The sequence below is a fragment of the Scatophagus argus genome, chromosome 8 (genome assembly GCF_020382885.2).
Source record: "Scatophagus argus isolate fScaArg1 chromosome 8, fScaArg1.pri, whole genome shotgun sequence".
NCBI lineage: Eukaryota > Metazoa > Chordata > Actinopteri > Scatophagidae > Scatophagus > Scatophagus argus.
Window position 1 is genome coordinate 11,081,286 of NC_058500.1, and position 19,524 is coordinate 11,100,809.

The 19,524-nt window shown below is 41.2% G+C and overlaps 1 protein-coding gene across 13 annotated transcripts in view; it reads left to right on the forward strand.

The window, feature by feature from the left end:
* The window catches only part of LOC124063278 (ERC protein 2-like), a 149,886-nt gene that overhangs the window by 21,201 nt on the left and 109,161 nt on the right, over nt 1-19,524 (forward strand). For all 13 annotated transcript variants that reach the window (XR_006844079.1, XR_006844080.1, XM_046396745.1 and 10 more), the window contains one exon: nt 15,553-15,720. Coding sequence is in view for 11 of the 13 variants with exons in the window: in XM_046396745.1 (XP_046252701.1) it covers nt 15,553-15,720 (168 nt within the window). In the remaining 2 variants the exon portion in view is untranslated. The remainder of the gene's footprint in view (nt 1-15,552; nt 15,721-19,524) is intronic.

Genomic DNA, 19,524 nt, shown 5'->3' on the forward strand with positions numbered 1-19,524 from the left:
CACACACACACCTACAAAATCCACAGATGTACAAACACACAAACACCCACACAGATGCAAACACTCACCATGATGCACTGGGCTCCTTCAGCTTCCAGGAAACCACTTGTAAACATACACACAACCTCAGAATGATGAGGCTGTCTCAGAGGGAAGATGTCTGTAAATCTCTGCTATAATAATAATAGCAGCAAGGGCTAAAATATATTAAGGCTGTTTTTAGCTTTTGTGGTATCACAGGGTTAAGGTTAATAAATGATTCCATCTTAGTATGTATGTTTCCTATTACATGCGTCATTTTTGGGTTTTAGTCCTTTGCTTCATTTGATGTTTTGCTAATTCTTCAAAAACAAGTTGTTGTAGTCCAGAGATGTGTTTTGCTAACATTGGTACATTTACAGTGATGATGATAGTGGAAAAATAGCCTTTACTGCCTGCTCAGACAGTTCTGAGATGACAGATCAGATGTTGATGTCTCTGGTATAATTCGTCAACCTGAAAGACACTGTGCAAGTGTAAAGAATCCCGTTTCTTTCTGTTTCTCTCGTTGGCCTTGAGGTGGGTGGAAAAAGATGTCTATGCGTGTGGCTGCTTTAGTCCACCAGAGGGCTTGTACGCGTGGGCGGGTCAGTCAGTGAGAAGGCTGGAGAAAACTGGCAGCTTTTTCTTCTTCATCTTTGAAGTTTCCAAACTCTGTGGTTCTAACGATTTTATCACTGCTGTTAAGGATTGAGGTGGGTTGTGTGGCGAGGAATGGAGGTGTGTATGTGTGTGGGTTGAGTGGGGGGCGGGGAACATTTAGCATTTTTCTCCATCACCCTCTAGACTTGGAACTGATACTTTAGATCTCTTTGTGTTAGGCAGTTGAGAGCGGCCTGCTAACTATGTCCACTCATCATTGCAGGAAGCAATTTGGGCCAAAATTAGGCCTAATTGTCCATACATGTGCAAGGAATTTTGCCCCGCGCAGTTAGCTGAATACATCATACTTAGAGGAATTGGTTTTCAGTGGGTGGTTTTGTGTGTGTAGATATTTTTGTTTGTGTGTCCTACTGAAACCGCATGTGTGTTTTTGTGCCATAGGTACAACTGAGACCGGGAAAAATGTCACCATCAGTAATGTAGGATTTAACTTGCAAATTCCACGTCTTTTATTCTAATTTGACAAATTATGGTGGCTGCAGCAGAACAGTGTGGAGTGGAGGGTGGGGTCAGTCATCTGATTTGCAGAAAATGACCACCACTGATGCCTAGCTAATGTTTTCTAACTGCATTATGTGTGCAGCGGAGGTCAGCTATTAGCCATGATGTGCTGTAACACAAATGGCTGAAGTTTGTTAACATTAATCTGGCAGTCATAGTGAGTTTTAAGGTACAACCATTATATGTGGATACAGTATGTTATGTGCAAGTCTATGTTTGTGTTTCGGTGCAGGGCGGGTTCAGTAAAAGATTCCTAACCTAAAAGTTATTGAAAAAATTATTACAAAATTTGGAATCTCTCCTCACTGAGTGTCCAATAAAAAGTCTTAAGGTTTCTAAAATTGAAATGTGTGAATTTAAATCTTAAACGTATCTTGACATCTTAAGAAGGAGATATAGAAATTACATAAAACTTGCACACACTTTAACAACTGGAGTGAACATGCTCCTCCCTACATACAGTGTCAGGTCCATAGTAATGGTGGTCGCCTGTCGCTGTAACTTCAGGGAGAGAGTCAGAGAGTGAGGAAAGAAGAATAAATGTAAAGTGAATAAAACTTCAAGACATTACCTCACATTTCAGTCTGAGTTTCATTTCAGCAGATAGATTTTAATCAGCAGTGGTGGTTGTTTAATGCAGATGATGACTCCCATTTTCCCGCGGTCCTTCACTACATCATCTAACTAACTGCACCTTTTGTTTTAATTGTTTTGATTGAGAGACTTCTAGCGAGAGAAATTTCATACTGTGCGTTTAAGTGCCAAATGGTTTCAGTACTGTATGAATAACACATAAATATTATACCATTAAAACATATCATTCTTTGTATGTAAGGGCTTGAGTATCTATGCAAGTATCTATGCCAAAGCTGAAAGGAACATGATGCACTTGAGTGCCTTGAGTTGGTATGTGGTGTGTGTGTGTGTCTGTGTCTGTTAATATACCACAGCTTCATGTATGTTTATGCATTAACATGTGGGTGTGTGTCAAGGGAATGGTATATGATTGACTATAATGATCCAGACACTGGGCGCATCACTATGCCCTGTAGCCTGTCTTCTTCTACATTTCTCTAAGGCTACTGGAGCAGGTTGCAACTGGATCCGACAGTCTTGATCACCGCACATGCAAGCACACACACACACACACACAAACACATACGCTGTCAGTCCTGATTGCTGGACTCTCATCTCCGGTCTCGAGTAGTTTTTTCCTCCTATTGAAGTGGCATTTTCTCCACTTAGGAAAGGCTAGGGTTTCCCGAAATAAGTGGGCAAACCAGAGGATGAGTACAGATACTGAGTGTGCTTGAAGCCAGCCGCAACCCTGCATTCCTTTAGTGTCTGTCAATCATTCAGCTAGAAAGCAAAGGATTCTCACAGGATCTCCCAACTCATTGCTTTCATCCACCACTATTACTTCATATCCTTTCAGCAGTTTGTTTTCGTTGTCACATTTAAAACATCTCAAGAGCCCCAGATTTCCTACGACTCAGACCACTGTCATATCGTGCCTCCCTACTATATATAAGCTTGTGTGCATGTGCCAAGAGGATCTAATCATGAATGACAGTGATTGGTACAGTAGTCCACTCCCCCAGAGACAGACTGGGGTCTGCTAGACCTGAGGAGCAGCTTCATATCACAGACACTTGTCTCTAAAAGCGATTCACATCGGGATGGGACTGAGAAGGGACCAGTCACTGAACAGAGCAGGCACTGTGAACGAGGGAATGAGAAAATGGAAATTGTATTTATTTGTCACTCAAAGTTAAGGACAGCCTCTAAATGGGCACGACTGAATACGTCTCCAGATAACTGGAAAATGTGGAAAATAATGAGTGTGTGCTTGTGTGTAAGTGCTGTGTCTGTGGGTCTGCTGCTCATGTCAGTGGAAACTTAACCCTTAATACAGTATGTGTGTGTGTCTTTCCTGCCCCGATCAGAACAATGCAGGGCTGTAACTATACTCCATCAGATCAGGTAACCTATCAGAGACCTTCCTGCATATTTAACCAGCCACAACCCCAGTGGAAAAGGCTTGCATGTGCAATGACTTTAGTTTTCCTTGAGAACATAATTTTGAATATTAACATTAAAAAAAGGAGGAGTGTGAGGGCCGAGATGCACATCCAGTCAGATATACTTACTGTACATGGACAAAATAGATTTTTGTTGCAGTGGTCTCTGTTCTGGACGAAGTGAATTTGACCATGGTTGCATAGTATGGAGTATGAACAAAAAATAAAGTACAATAATGACAAAACCTTAATGACTGCCAGGAATTAGGTGTGACATAGGTGTCTCAAACAAAGAAGAAGAAAGAAGAAGAATTCACCAAATTTATTTACAGCCTTTGGCTTCTACAACTGTAATGGCAAAATTAATTTAAACATGGATGGACAAAAGGTACTTTTCTAAGAGTCAGAAATAGAACAAATCACATGTATCCAATATCTCTCCAAAAGCCATACAAGTTAAGCAAACAGTCTTATTATACCAGCCTGAGTGTATTGTCCCTACTTCACAGCAACCTCTCACAAAAGCAAAGTCTGTTTCTAACTGCGACACAAAGTGGGAATCTGCCCAGCTCCCCATACTGTCTGTGTTACAACAGCGCTCGCATCAGTGATTTCAGTGAATGCTTTTTGGCTAAAATCTCTGCAATATTTCAAATAGGGTAATACGGACATCAATCATTTGTGTGTGAGGTGGTGTGATACAGTATTGTAGAGCCAGTCTCACTGCATGTAAGTAACTACTGAACCACTGAAAATTTTGTGTGTTTTTGCTCATCATTACACATCATTACATTATATGGTCACTGTCGTTTTAGCAATTCAACTGGACAAGCCTTTAGGGTTTTGAGTGTGTTCGCAGCAAAGCAGATGACACACGGACACGCTGGATGTTGGCTGTTGAGCAGTATCCCCATAAATCATTTGTAAGTGTGTACTGGATTGGCTTCAGCTAGGAGGGTTGTTTGAGCCTCCTTTAGTGATAATGTACGACTCCCCAGCACTGCTCTTCCTGAATCCAAAAAAGTTGGCCCTGTGTGTTGTGGTTCACTGATTAAAAAAGTATCACAGAGACATTCATGTGTCTTAACACAAACAATTTCTTGAAAGTCTCTGTGTGATCTGTCATTACTGTGTCTGCTGTCTTCTTTAGTGGTATTTAAATCCTTGAGGGTCACAAAATCTGAGTTATTATCTTCAATGTGTGATGCAACAAATCATTTTGTATTTAATATCTATGACAAGTATTAAGGTTTTAAGTTAAGGTTTTCATTTTTCATTTGCTGTGATTTACATACTCATCATTTGTGGCAAGCATTTTGCAGGTGGCCATCTGCCCACACAGGGGAAATCCAGACAACCAAAGTGCTTAAGTCAAAGTCAGGCACATGAATAACAATAGTATGATATTTAATTCCTCGCTAAATGCCAACACAAGTGTTAGGAGCAGAATGCCTTTAATGTGCATGTTGTGATGTGGCAACCTGTCTGTATTTAGAGAGCAGTCTGTGGTGTTTAAGTTTTACTTTCTCAGATGTGACCTCAAATGCCTTGTGTTCTCTTTCATCACCGACATTTGCAGTGTGCCTGCCAGAAGACCTACACTGAGTTTTGTTCCTTTGAGGTTGAGGTGTAATGACTTGAAGAAGACATAAATGACTCAAAAATGACTTGCTGACATCAACCATAGCGACTGTGATGAATCGGGAAAACAAGAGGAACATAAAAAAAAAGAGTCTGGACTGGGAGAGGGAATCACAGATAGATGGAGCAACAAGAGGAAGCCAGAAGTGAGAGAATGGAGTTCCTTGATGGATGTAGAAGGCTGTGAACTTATGTCAGTGAGTGATGCGAGGGTATGGTGTGCTGTGGTCCCTGCTGGACTATTTTTGTTGACCTTTGCTGATTGATGGTTCATATAGGTAGTGAGGCAGAGGAAAGATGTGGTCTCAACCTGGTTACATTCCACCTTGTCCTCTCCCCCTGCAGTTCTCACTCTGTCCTTCTTTCTGCCTCATTCCATTTTGCTCCCTAAGTCGGTGCGTTTTTTTCCTCATACTATCTACCCCCCCTCACTCCAGCATTTTCTCACCTAATTCTCCTTCATCTCATTCTCATTCCCCCGCATGTGTGAACTACTGCAAGAGAGAGTGTAGGACACATTTAACATCAATGAGGACACACTAAAGACAACAGTGAGGTGGTTGAGGTAGTGGCAAACAGTTCCTGTTTTAGGCTGACCACTAATTGTCAATTTCACATTTAAGTTGTGATGGGTTTTGGCCATTGTAGACCAGATATGACCTCATCTGAACTTGAGTGACCATGGTCAGTCTCAGACCAACAACAACAGGCTGCTGGGCTCCTGGGATGGTGCTCTTTAGGATGCCGTGTGAGCAGCAAAGCGTCTGGGCCCCCCAGAACAAACATGGCACCGTCCAAAATAAAGCCCCCGTGAGTTCTTCAGAGGCCATGTGGAAAAGCCATAAAGTGGAGTTATAGGGGTCACAATATGGATGAGATATTTAATGGTTTATGCAGGGAACGAGGTAAATATGTGCACGACCGAAAGAGCGGACAAACACAAGTGTGTGTTCACGGCTACTTCTGCACGCGCACATGAAAACACGCACACACACTGCTGTTGTGGTGCAAATACGCATTGCCCATACTTCAGGAAATAATGCATTACGTTAGAGGACATCTGAGGTAAATTTCATTTGTGTGATGATTTATCCCACACAAATGCCTTTGTGAGGCATGCGTGCACACTCTCTACATATTTCAGTTTTTTTGTTTTTGCACAGTTTGAAACTACATAAACAAAAACATATGTAAACACAGAGTAATGAGGACTTTTCTTTGTCTGCTGTTAGTCAGTGGCTGGTTAACCAGTAGGCAGCGAGGTGCTGATAGAGACAAACCTCTCATTTCTTTTTGTTCTGACATCCTCTCTCCTCAAGGGTCACCCTGTTTTGCTCAGACCATTTAACCTCTAATTTCAGACACACATATAAACACAAAGATACACTAAGACAAACACTCGGTGCCACAGAAAAACAGTTGAAAAGTTTTCATTCGTGCTTACAGGAAGTTTAGTCTCGTCAGTCTGTTAATTATAAGTCTCTCGATTGAATAATTGAATCACAAAAAGCAGGAATACAGTATGGATGTACTGTATTGAGGAGTTTCCTCTTCTCTTTTTTGAGAACAATAATGTGTTTTTCTTGTCTTGGCTCCAATCCAACACATTTTATTTGAAATGAAATAATGTCTATGAGGTTAAAGTCCTGCTTTTTAGATTAAAGGGTGTTTGGGAGCACTAATATCCATATGAACAGCTCTTTTTACTCTTGGGTGGATGGCTTTGGAGTTTCTTCCACAGTATATTTTGCAGTATTTTTACTGTGCAGTAGTTCGCCTCCAGCCCCCAGATCATGAAATCCGCCCCTGCTCTGGGTGATCTGAAACTGAAACAGAATTTCTGAAGGAGAGTTCAGACGATTCTTGGAACATTTCGTGTTAATTCAATGAATGCGTCTGTAAAAATCAGCTGGATAATTATTCATTTGACCATGTTGGTATAACTTAGTTAACTTTGTGTGTGGGCTCCAGGCTGCTTTTTAGCTTTATGGTTTTGTGTGAGTTTTAATATCCATATTAGGTGAACAGCTCTTGTTACCCCTGGGGATATTTATAAAAATGGCTACAGTTACTACACAATTCAGTGGATGTTTTCCCCCTGACAGTGCTTTGTGTGGTTTTGTAGCAGTAGTATTGTGCAAAAAGGCTTTTTCAGACAGTTACATAAACCCAGTGCATGGTTTTTAGATTTCTTTATTGAAAAGATAAAGTATGATTGGTGTTACTTTCAGCAGGAGGCACTGGGGAGGTTATCGTTAAGATATTAATGTTACTTCTGCTCTTATGAATACTGCTTATTCAACAGGCACACTAGCCATACTCTTGTCAGTTCTTTTTGATATTTATCAAGAGATAAAAAAGAAACTAATTTCACTAATTTGAGATCAGAATTAACATTCCTATATTTTGTCATCCATATTGTATATACATTAACTCCTTTTCTTTTGCTTGAGCCAGCAGAAATAGAAGTGGGATGGTTCACTGTAGCTGCGAATTTAACCAAAAAGTTACAAAATCATATAATAAAATAATTTCACTGAATCTCAGATCTGTACACTCTGGAAAGAGTGTTACAGATTTTACTCAAAATATAAATAAAATATGATCCATTAAACTCACAGTTCTGAGGTATGACAGCACAAAGGTCAAAGTGGACAAGGCAGCCACACAGATATCCTCCGCTGATGCACATGCACCTTGGAAAGTTCTGCAGAGGATGTAATGCTTTAAGTTGATTGAGCCCTCAAGTTGGGTTGGTTGCCACTGTGCATTGTGCATAAGTTCCCCCACTCTCAAAATGTTATGTCTCAAGTGACAGCCTTTCTGCCTGATCCAAAGGTTCAAAATGTGGCACCACAAGACCATCCTGCACATTCTGTCAAAACCCAGCTGGGAACATGGGGCTGGAACAGGGGATTGGGTGTAGTGGAGATGAGAGTGACAGGTTCAGATGAAAATTCAGAGTCCATCTTCCAGAAACAGGTAAGGACTTTCAAGAAGTATAGGTTCCTCATAAAAGACATCCTGCATCACACTAAAGTAGGCAAGCTGGCAAGAGTGACTGTGTCTGCTGGGTCCATTTTTGGCCAGTTTGTGCAACAAGAACAGGAGGAATTGGACCCAGGTGCAGACACTTGAGGCAGAGCTGGTGCAATTTAATAATATTTATTTAAAATATAAAGGCTTACAAGATGGTGAGGCAGGCAAGAGTCAATATCTGAAACAGACAACCGGGAGACACACAAGGATACCATAACAAACTGGCAAACTGGCAGCACAAAAACTGTATACACCTGGGAGGGAAACTAACAAGGAACAGGTGGAACTAATCAGGGCAATCAAAATAAGACAGGAAATAAGACAAAGACAGGGAGTGTAAAGCAAAACATGACACAAGAGGATAGTGAATGACAAAATAAAACAGGAAACATTATTTACATTTAACAACATTTAACATTCTCTATGCAGGTATGAAGGCCTGGAAGTGGGACCATGTTAGGCAAACTGCTGTGAGAAAGCTGAGACGAATGTGATATGCCCAGTCCAGCAGGGAAGCAGAGTAGAGGCAAAGGCAGCATGAAGCAAGAGGAAAAGCACACAGCCAAATCACCTGATTGAAACACTCAGTATAGAGTGAGTTATATAGAAAACTAGAAGATCCTGCAGTTCAACCAGGAGACACAAATGAATGAATTAAAGATAAATGATTTATGATGACAGGTTGATCTGAGTCTTGACTAAGTCTTGACAGAAAGTGGCACTTGGACTCCATGTGGAGATTTTGTCTGCCTTGAGCAGCAGCAGGATAAATCCTCCCTAGAGTCCAGACAGTGCTCGTGGTGGTGACTGATGACTCTGCTTAGACTGATGGGTTGATAGGTCTGAAGATTGTAAAGCAACAGCAAGAGAAAACTGAAGTCAGAGAGAGAGACATGGACAGGAGCAAGACGACGGGCTAACAGTAGAGGTGGGTGATCAGCTGATGAGAAAGATGATATATTAATTGACAGCCCCAGACTATGACAATAAGGTGATTGTGAGTGAGCACATGAGAGAGGAGCAGTTCATAAGAGAAATAAACTGCAGTTGAAGGAGAACCCTTCACTTTTGTCTCAAGTCTGTTGTTAATAATGTGAAGAGTCCTCTTTAGAGTCACGGTTTTGTTTGTCCACTCTGCTCTACTGTAGAAACATGGTGGATTCTGTGGAAGAGGACTTGTTCCCTCTGTATATATAAAAAGCTCATTCTAAGGTAAAAAAAACAAACAAAACAAAGCAAAAAAAAAAAAAAACACTTCCCGGTTTGAGATTATGGGCTAAACATAATTGCAAATATTGTGTTACATCTGTGCCAGTACATCTCCCTAAATCTTTAAGTGATAACCCTGGTTCTTTCCTTACTTCAAGTTATTGTGGGTGTGTTAGAAACACCAGCACAATGACAGACAAGGAACTGTTTTCCTGGTTGATCAAGCAGAAATCAAGATGATCTCAGGCACCTACTGCACGCTGCAGACCTGTGATCGTTCTGCACGTGTTTGCCAGAGTGACTGTTTTGTGTGTTTTGTCAGGAAATGTATTCCCTAGAAACAGGATGTAGCAACCTGGCATGTGGTGCTGGAAATGATCAGGAAAAATAATCAAAGAAGGACCAAGTGTTAATGAGGGGGAACGCCTGCAGCGTCTCTTCCTTTATATGTGCATGTGTGTGTTGTATATGTGTATCTTGTGTGTGTGTATGTGTGTGTGTGTGTCCATCTTTGTTGAAGGAGGTAATGATGATGGATGGAGGGTGAAAGAGGCATTGAGGCAGCTGTGTGAAGCGAAGGTTAGTGTGATGGCTTCAGTCCCCTTACATTTTCTGTCTCATATATCCATCCTCTGCTACAACACCAAAAGTATGGCATGATTGAATTTTAGACTTTGGCAGAAAACATTTTACTCATTTATTCATTCAGTCTGTTGACAAAGAATCTTTTGTTAGTGGATCCTCATGGCTCTGTACAAGTGTATGTATGCGTCTTCCTTTTTTTGTTAACATCAGTGCTTTCCCATGTTCCCCTTGTAGCCTGTGGGCAGACAGCTGTGTTGCCACGGTTTGAGCCACAGATGTCGGAGTGTACGACGAAACTGTGCCTCACTCTTTACCTCGCAGCCCCTGCTGTGAGGCAGTTTGCATCCGCTTATTATCCCAAGCTGACCCTAAGGTGATCTGCCCATTATGGGATTCCTGATCAGAGCTCTGACTGTTGCCTGTTTTGATGACACACCATCAAATGACACCCAGCCAAAAAGCCACAACAGGGAATGTCCTCTAATTTCCGCACAGATCAGCTCCGGTGTCGTCATGTCTGGTGCGGCCAGCTCAGGTGGGGAGGAATTCTTCTGTGTGTGCACGTGCTTGTATATACAGGGTGTGTGTGTCTGTGTGTGTGTCTGTGTGTGTGCATGTGCAAGACCTTGGAGAACCTCAGCCCTTGTTCACAGTTGCTCTGAGAGGGGCTCCATTCTTCTCTTTGACTTTGCAACGTTCCCCTTTACCTGCGCATACAGGCGTATGCACACATACACACATGCACACACAAACACACACGGCAACATGCATTAGAAAAATCACACTTTGGTCTTCATGCTGTCTAAGCTCACAACCTTCTACAGTGACCTCCTGACATCCATACTGGAAGTTTCTGTTGCCTCATCAGGAAACTATGAATCATTTAACACACACCTTCTCACATCTGTGTGAGTAAAAGGTGCCCACAGTCAGGTGCTTATACACCAGCTGTGTGAGGCAGTACAGTATGTAATGTAAACAGATGTATTTTATAAACTGGATTGGCCATTTTTATGCACCTTTCAACAATCTGCAATAACAGACATTACTCAGAGGGAAAACAAAACTAACAGCAATTGGCTGTTTGAACTTAGCAGTCCACATTCATTCTCTCCCTTCTTCATCTTATGAGAATTTTTTTGGTTTCGCTTTCGTCCATATGTTTCAATAAAAAGAGATATTTGAATGATTACAGCTGATAGGAGAGACTCTGGTGGTCTAGGTTCATGTTGAAATGAAATAGCCTTCCTTCTTTGAGTGATATAATCCAGACTTGGCCACATTAATGGCTAGACAAATATAAATTAGGTGAATATTATTTCATAAATTTTGATGATTCATTTCACAGTACAGGCCTTTAAATAAATTAAGTCTAATGGCTGCCCTCTGCTGTATTTATCCAGGCTGGCTGGACGTCATACAGCCAGAGAAGTGAATCGCTCACACAGCTGTGTGTAGCAGACAGGAGTTCAGACGTTACATGCACTCCACCAGACCCACTCTTGGGACTGAACAATTTTTATGGTAGTGTTGTCAGCTGCAGTGACATTCAAACATATTCTTTAAACAGAAGAAGCACGAAGAAGGGCAGAGAGAGCTAGAGCAAGAAATCATATTCGATAGATTTTTCTGGAGTGAGAGTGCAACAGTTAGTGTGCGAATATGCGAGCGCTGGTGTGTCCCCTGGCCTTTGCTGTGGTCTCCCCATCGTCTCTGGTTCTGCCGTTTTGACTGTGGTCTACTCATATAGTCCCTGTGTTGTTTATTGCGGCCCAGAGCCGACACTGGGCCTGATACCTCTGCAGATTTGCTTGCCAGAAAAACTTTTATGATGAAATGTGAGGCAGGAAAAAGGGAGGTGAGGACAAACAGAGAAGCTGTTTTCTTTAAGCCCCTGTTTTACTTTGCTAACCAGTGTCCAGAATCCACATTTGGCTGTCATTGCAAGCATGAGAGAGGAAGTCAAGGAGAATGACTGTGTGTTTATGCACATGTGTGCATGCTGCATATTTAATTGCAGGTACATACATGTGCGAATGTAGAAATCTGTTGAATATATGCCCGCGTGCATGCACATTCAGAGTTGTGTTTGAGTGTATTCTTTTAAAGAAATTCCAAGGAATTAATAGTTTCGCAACCACAGAATCTTGAAAACATATCAAGGTCATTTTTTTCAAATGATACGGTGCTGAGTGAAGGGTTGGAAAGTTTAAGTGGAGTTCTGGGGGAAGATATGGTGATACAGTAGATGTGTTTTTATTTCATCTTATCTCAGGAACGTTTGAATGCAATGTCAAATGTCCCCTTTGGATTTGAACTGGACCAGAATGGACAGCATGGGCCCCTCTACATCTTTCCCTTACCTTTTACTTTCTTTTTCTTTCTTTTATATAATTAACCAAAAAAATGTGTAGGAATGAGAGAATAAGTACCCCAGTTGTCCTGTAGGGGTTCTGCTGTAGCCTACATGTTACTGCTCTCATGTGGATTGGACTGCAATAACTGCAATATTAAAATACACCACGACTGAGAAGCCAACCTCAGGAGATGGCAAGCAACCACAACAACTGATATTTTCACCTTTTTTCTTAAATTCACGGCACTCGGCTCTTCTTGTTTTGTGCTAAATCGAGGCTCCAAAAATTCAGCAAGGAATAAGAGCACTAGTGATAGCTCAAAGGAAGGCTCAATACCTGCTGTTCATGACCTCCGGTACTTAAACTGTAAGTTTCACCATGTTTTATGCTGATTTACCGTTTATTTTGTAGGTTAGCCTGTTGAACTTGGCGTTGCATGTTGCACAGGTAATGTGGATACTCCCGCAGTCTAGGGTGATGTTGGACTAATGAAAGATTAAAGGACAAAGAGAGAGAAACTGTGAATGTTGAGATTCATTTGACGAAAGCTAAAAAATGAGAGCAATATTTTGGATGCCTGAAACTGTTTTTCAGGTTGCTTTTTTTGGAACTTTATATTACAGCATATAGCTCAGCTAGCATTACCTTTGTTGTCTCTATGTGTGTTTGTGTTGTTGTTGGCTGTATGTAAATTTACTTGATATATAATGCCCTGAAGTTAGTGATATAGCCAAAGAAATGAGATTTAAAAATAAATGGTCAAATGCAGTAATTCATTTGCTTGACAAGTTGGCAAGTTAGTTAAAGAACTTGCACGGTGAATCTGTAACTTTATTGGCCCACTGGGCAGTGAATCCGAGGTGACAACCAGATACACTTTAGCATTCAGCATTACTGCACGTACCATAATTACTTTCTTTATCATTAAGTCATTTTTATTTTTTCATTGCGACAGTCCTACACATTGATACACAAATGCACAATACACAAACTTTCGAAATCACCATGCGAATGTGGGCTTTTCCCAAAGACAGCCTGGCTTGAGGGGTTTCTCACGCTGACACATCACTTTGTCTCTCCACAGGACCCACACCTTTAAAGGGCAATAGGAAAACTCCTGGAGAGTTTGGAGCATTGCTGGAGGGGACTGCAGTGTTGAAAGAGAGGTGGTAGTTTTAGGGTGAGAGAGAGAGAGAGGTGTTGCTGGAAGACAACATTAAGAAGGACGGGACTGCAGGGAAAGGAAAATTGGAAAGGAAATTGAAGGAGAAGAGGGAGGTTCATCACCTTGACTTGTGAGCTGTCTATCATCTCAGTATGTATGCCAGCTGATAAAGCCATATAGTATTTCCTGTAACAAACCTGCTGATGGAGCAGTGGTATTAGCCAGTCGAAGAGCAGCTTGTCAGTGGCGTTAATATGCTCCACACCTCCTTTCACTTTTCTTTCACCCTCTCCATCCTTTCAACCCCCTGTGTGATCTGTCCATCTCTCTGTCCTTATTGTTCGCGTCCTGTGCCTGGCAGCGATGAGTGCTTTGAGAGGGAATTAGCAGAGCGTCAGTACTGTACTATCACAGCTTAGTGGACTAGTGCAGGTGAGACAGCAGGGATTTCCTGTTAGGCCTCTCTGTTACATTCTTGCTAAATTGCTCTTTGCCAGGTGGAGTTAGAGAATAGGTGGGGGTCTGTGTTTCCTCATTATTCTGTCTCATACACACAATAGCAGACAGGCATGCACATGCACATACACTCATAAAGAAGCACATGGTCATCAGCACATAGATACTGTTTGTACAAGTGATTAGTGGTGTCACTAGTATGTGTGTGTTTGTGTGTGTGCCAGTGTGGAGTAGCGAGGACAGAGCAGGGCTCAGTATTAGACTCTGGTTGCCTGCCAGAGGAGCAATATGAGATAAATACTTCTCCATCTTACACCTGGGGGTCCTGGCCTGCTTCTAATGCTACTGCATGAGGGGAGTCCTCTGTGTGTGTCTGTGACTGCACTCTCATTTTACACACACACACTCAGACAGACATGTAGGAAGTAACTGTGGTCGTGTCCTCTCAATATAGCTGGTAGTTGTAATTTTGAATGATGAAGACATCATAACAGTACAGTCCCACCTCCAGTCTTGATGCTTAGATAAGCCAGTTTCCTCCCTGTGTTGATCTTGTCATATAATTCTTGAAAAGAAGGCAAATCTTTCAACTAAAGCAGTCACTTTAATGTCTCTGCTCCTTCTCACTATTTTATATACTCTTAGTTGTGCTTAATTAAAGATTTAACAGTCCTTCTTGTTTTATGTGCTCATCATAGTTGTTTAAGCTCTCAATATTCAGTAGCTAAGTGGAGTAAAAAAGTTGTTTTTCTCTGAAGTGGGGTTGAGATACAAAGTAGCATAAAACTCATCTTAAGTGAAGTACAAGTACATCACACTTGTCCTTTGAGGTAGAGCATATTTAAAAGTACACAGTTACAGCTATTCTCTCCCTTTATGAGTTTTCTTCAGTGCTCAGTGAAATAGCTGAGAGAAGAGCAACAAAGCCTGTGCTTTAAGTGTTTTCACACCATCCCCTTTGTGTCCAAGTAACGCTTGTTAAAATGTTAACTAGCCCTCCTTTACTGTTTCCCTTTATCTACCCTATGTGTGTGTGTGTGTTTGTGTCTTGAATTCATAAGGCACGCACAACTTAAAATTAAGTTCAAATGGGTTCACTCATTGCGCCATGGCAAAAAGTGCTGGAAATGTAATCAGGTGTTGAAGAGGAACAGAGGAGCACATAGTCTGTTCATGACAGCCAGTTGAGTGTTTGTGTGTGTGTGTGTGTCACTGTAGGCGGTGCAGTAGAACACTCATATATGTCCAATAACAAGTTCTGGAGTGAGCTCAGATATCACTCATCTCATTGCACACAGCCAGATACAGAGGATTTTAATGTGTGAGTGTGAAGTGTGTGAGTAGTCTGATCTATGGCAGCGCTGGCCCAATCATACAGAGCTCTCAATAACAAATGATGGGACAAGCTCCAGGCTTCCTTTCACTCACACACACTTTTACTGCATCAGTCCACAGTAGTTCATATTATGAACAGTAGGTCAAAGCTGAACGTTTACTACTTCCAAATGTCAACAAGTAAATGTGTTGAGACATGTCAGTTCCAGTGCTGAATAATAACATATGGTCCACCTGTCAGAGAACTGGAAAAAATCCTGCTGTAAGCTTTCAGAATCTTTTTTCTGTATTTCTTTGTATTTATATGTGTTTTTTTTGTCTTTGTCCCTCATTCAATCTGGTCTCTTTCCATCCCAAACTGTCTGATTATTAAAATCTATTACAGATTGTATTCAACATATATGCTTGGCTGTCTAACTTAACTCCGTGAATGAGTAGTATCTGACCTTTTCAATCTCTGTATTGGTTTGTTTACCTATTGTTTCTGTCTGGTTTCTTTTGTGCTTATCAGTACTTAACTTGTTGTGTCGGTCCTTTTTAGGTAGATGCTCTGCGTGTGCGACTGGAAGAGAAGGAGCAGTTCCTGACCAAGAAGACCAAGCAGCTGCAGGACCTGACGGATGAAAAGAGCACACTAACGGGAGAGATCAGAGACATGAAGGACATGCTGGACGTCAAGGAGAGGAAGGTTAATGTCTTGCAGAAGAAGGTGAGTGAGTTGAGCTACTTACACCATCATACGGACATGTAAGTGTTGCATGAAGTGTAGCCAGATGAAAAATACATATCAAATTCTTTGGAAGACCACCCAGAGAGGCCATGTCTTCCACTGGTTCACAAAGCGTAACATTAAAACTACTCTGATCAGTGTTTTCATATTAACATTTGATAAACTGACTATGTGAATGTAAAAGGACTCACTTGCAGTAACAAAACCACGAAGGCCAGAGAAAAAACAGAGTTTCCAGAAGGAGCTGGTGGAGACCAAAAATAGAGCTAAAAAGACAGTGATTATTAGATGTTGGGAGGATGGACACCCATGTGTGTGTATTTGTGCTTTACAGCTTAACCGATATGAAACAATTAGTAAATAACATTTTATTTCATGGATTCACTATTTTGTTTGTGCTGTTGTCCAGTTTCTTTCATATTATGCCTTTAACAAATTTAGCAAGTGCTGATTATAGACAGAATTAGGATTATACTAAAAAAAAAACTCTGACTTATCTATTTCTTTTCCACCCTGCACTTGCCAGGAAAGGCTAAGTATTAAATCACTTTTATAGGGAAACAAAGAAGCGCAGATATTTGATCGATGACAGGTTTATTGACTCTCACCACGTCAGGTAACTTTCCGTGGTTAATCAGCCATATTGAAAATTACTTCTCTCTTCTGGTTATGTCCACACGATCATATTGCCAGCACTGTGAATGTGAGAAGAAGGTGAGAGTGTCGAATGTGTTCGTGAATGTGTACCTGCTTCTCACAGTCCATCGCTGTCACATGTGGGGAACGCAGATAACTTCGCACGTTTACGATGTAGTGTGTGAACCAGATAAGTGAAAGCAGCATCTTATTTCTGGTCCCAAAGCAGCACACAAATATTTCTATGTACACACCTGCCCCACACTCACACACATACGTCTCAGAGGCCTTAATGACTTTTATAAGGTTAGCTATTAAAGCAGGGCCTGTGGCCTCCTGTGGTGTGCATGTTGGCAATTCCCCCACAGACCAATTACACACACATAAAGGTCTCCTCTCAACTTCCTTGTTTCTTCTCATGTCCTCAAATTAGATCTCCGTCTCTCCTCCCACCCTCCCCCTTGCTGAGTTTAATGAAAAAGGGCTCCAAAGGTCACAGGCAGTGCCATCAGTCTGTGTGTATGTGTGTGCGTACATGAGTGCGTGAAAAGGTTCAAATGCATCATTGCATTTGTGTGACCTCCAGGTGTTTCTGTGTGAGAAGTTTAAAGATGACCTTTATGTGTGCCCTGCGCTGTACTCCTTTGGGTCCCACCTAAAGCTTTCACTTAATAAGCCAGTTTGTAGCAGAGCCCTTTGCTTATTGACATTTCACTAATGTTTGATTTTTAACTTTATTTCATGGCCAAAGAAATCTGTGTAGCCGCTATTTTTATCCCATTGTCCTGTTACATCCTTGTTATTTATTTTAAAGGTGGTCTTTGAACAGATGTAGGCCTTAAGGTTCCAACGGTTGAGCTTTGGTCCACAGGCTGCCAGTTCATTTAGGAAGCATTTGGTGGGAAGGTTTGAGTTTTAGTCACTATTCGTGTTTTTTAATTTCAAATTTTTTGACAGTGTTGCTATAAGCAGTTGTGCTTTTCTATCATAAGCCACGGTTGTCATTTTAATCCCGAAAGACTCAAAAGCGAGATTAGATTTGATGACGACAAGGCAAACATGGGCTTTGTGCTGCCTGTCATTACATTGCTGGCTGGTTTCTCCCTGGCTGGTTTCACACTGGCTAGTCTTCAGTGTTTTTCATCTGTGTCTTTGCAGAGAGCCTCCCTCTTCCTCTGCATCTGCGTTTCTCCTTTTCTCCTCTATTTCTCTCTAGGACTCCTACCTCTGCTGCTGTACACATATTGCTCCCGGTCCTAAAGGCCTGTTTCCACATTCATCGTTCCACATTCATGCAATTAGTTTTTAGTCCAGCATTGATACAACACACATTTGTACATGACCTGAAGTAAACAGATAAGAACACAAGATATTTATTTTATGATTCTTACATGTGTTAAAGTGAAATGAAGAAGGGAGCAGGAGTGATTTTTAGATGAAGAACCAGACCCTGCTGTAGGTGTATCACTCCATTAGCCACACCGAATACACAGACCATGATTTGATTGGTTTTTCAAGCTTTACATTTGCCAGCAGTCCCTGGGGGCTATAACTTACACTGCTGGGATGGGCAGGAGTGGAACTAGGAGCTAGTTTCCTTTCCGGCCTTCATACTCTCTAAGTTACTACTGTCTTAATATACAATGCATGGACAAGTGTATCTGTGTGTGAAGTCTTTGCAAGCAGTATGAAGTCCTCAGCAGACACAAATCTATATGTCGAGGATGCATTTCTTATTGACATTTTGACTGTGTATTCTGAAGCAATGACACTGCTCCTACATGAAATACATTGGGGCTGATCTGAATGTGAAGCTCAATTTAAACAGAATAATTTCAGCTTAGAATGAACTTTGCAATTTTCAGATTTTACACTTAATGAATAAACACTTTATGACATTTTTAACTGCTGGTTTAAGTGTACTGTCTTGATAAAACTTTCTCCTTCCACTGCTACCCAGTGTTGCTGTTCCACTTTAACTATAGAGGAATAGAAAGGATATGTATGTATGTAAATGCCTCAAAACCACAGTTGACAAGGTTTGAAAACCTAATGAAATTGCACTAAACTGTATATAAAATGAGTGTTGACGAGATTACTGTTGACCAACATGTAGTTGAGCTACAGCAGATTTAAAATGGAAGTTTCTAGTTCACTTGCACCATTACACACCACATTGCTGCACTAGGCAGATCTGATGGTCTGAGATCTTGATGATCTCTACACAAAAGTTCATTCTGTGTTTCCTCAGTAGAAAGTTTTTATTGCTCCATCTGTCCCTCCGGCCAGAGATAAAAACATCCTGCTGTTTCACGCAGCACAATCCTCTTATCTCTGCTGCTCTGGATGGGATGTAAAGACCTTATTTTTTTTTAGAAATCACACAAATTAACAATCTGTGTTTTTTTAATCTTTCAAATAACTTAATGTAATTACGTTACACAGCAGAAGATCCAGCTGTGCCCTACTTTTAAGTGTGGATCATAGTCTGTAACACACTGGAAATGCCTGTTCTACAAGATCCATTTTGATATGTATTTCAGACTAAAAGTATTTGAGAAAAGAGTCAAAACTACCTCCTCCAGCTGTTTATTTAGCGTTAGCGAGTATGAGTAAAATTGCATTACTTCTTTGTTCCCCCGGATCCACTCTTCCAGGGTTAAGAGACACTTAGCCTTGTCCAGATGGATCATGTCACTGTCAAGCTGCTGGATATTTTGTGCCAGCCAGTTTAGCTCAATTGTCCTGTGCTTGTTGTTGTATGGAAGGTGCACAGAGATTCATTTAGAAGCACAAATATACTGCATTAATTTGAAAATTAGCCCTAAACACACGGTTAGCTTCACCTAAACTGTTTAGTTCAGCAAACTCTGGTGTATTTGCTCATTTGGCTCTGTTTGTTTAGGCTGGTGGTAAAGCCTGTCAGAGGAAACCCTGGCATGGAATAAACCACCAGACAGAGGTCCTCCTTTTAGCTGGTACTCAGACAGCAAGACCTTTGTTGCACGTCATATCCCTTCTCTCTACACTAACAAATAGAGGCAAAAATGTGATGATAGTGAAAAGTAATAGCTGTGCAGTATCTGTCCAGCCCTATTATCAAAAGCCTTGTTTTTTCTTTTCTCTAGTTGTCCGTCATGTGATGTC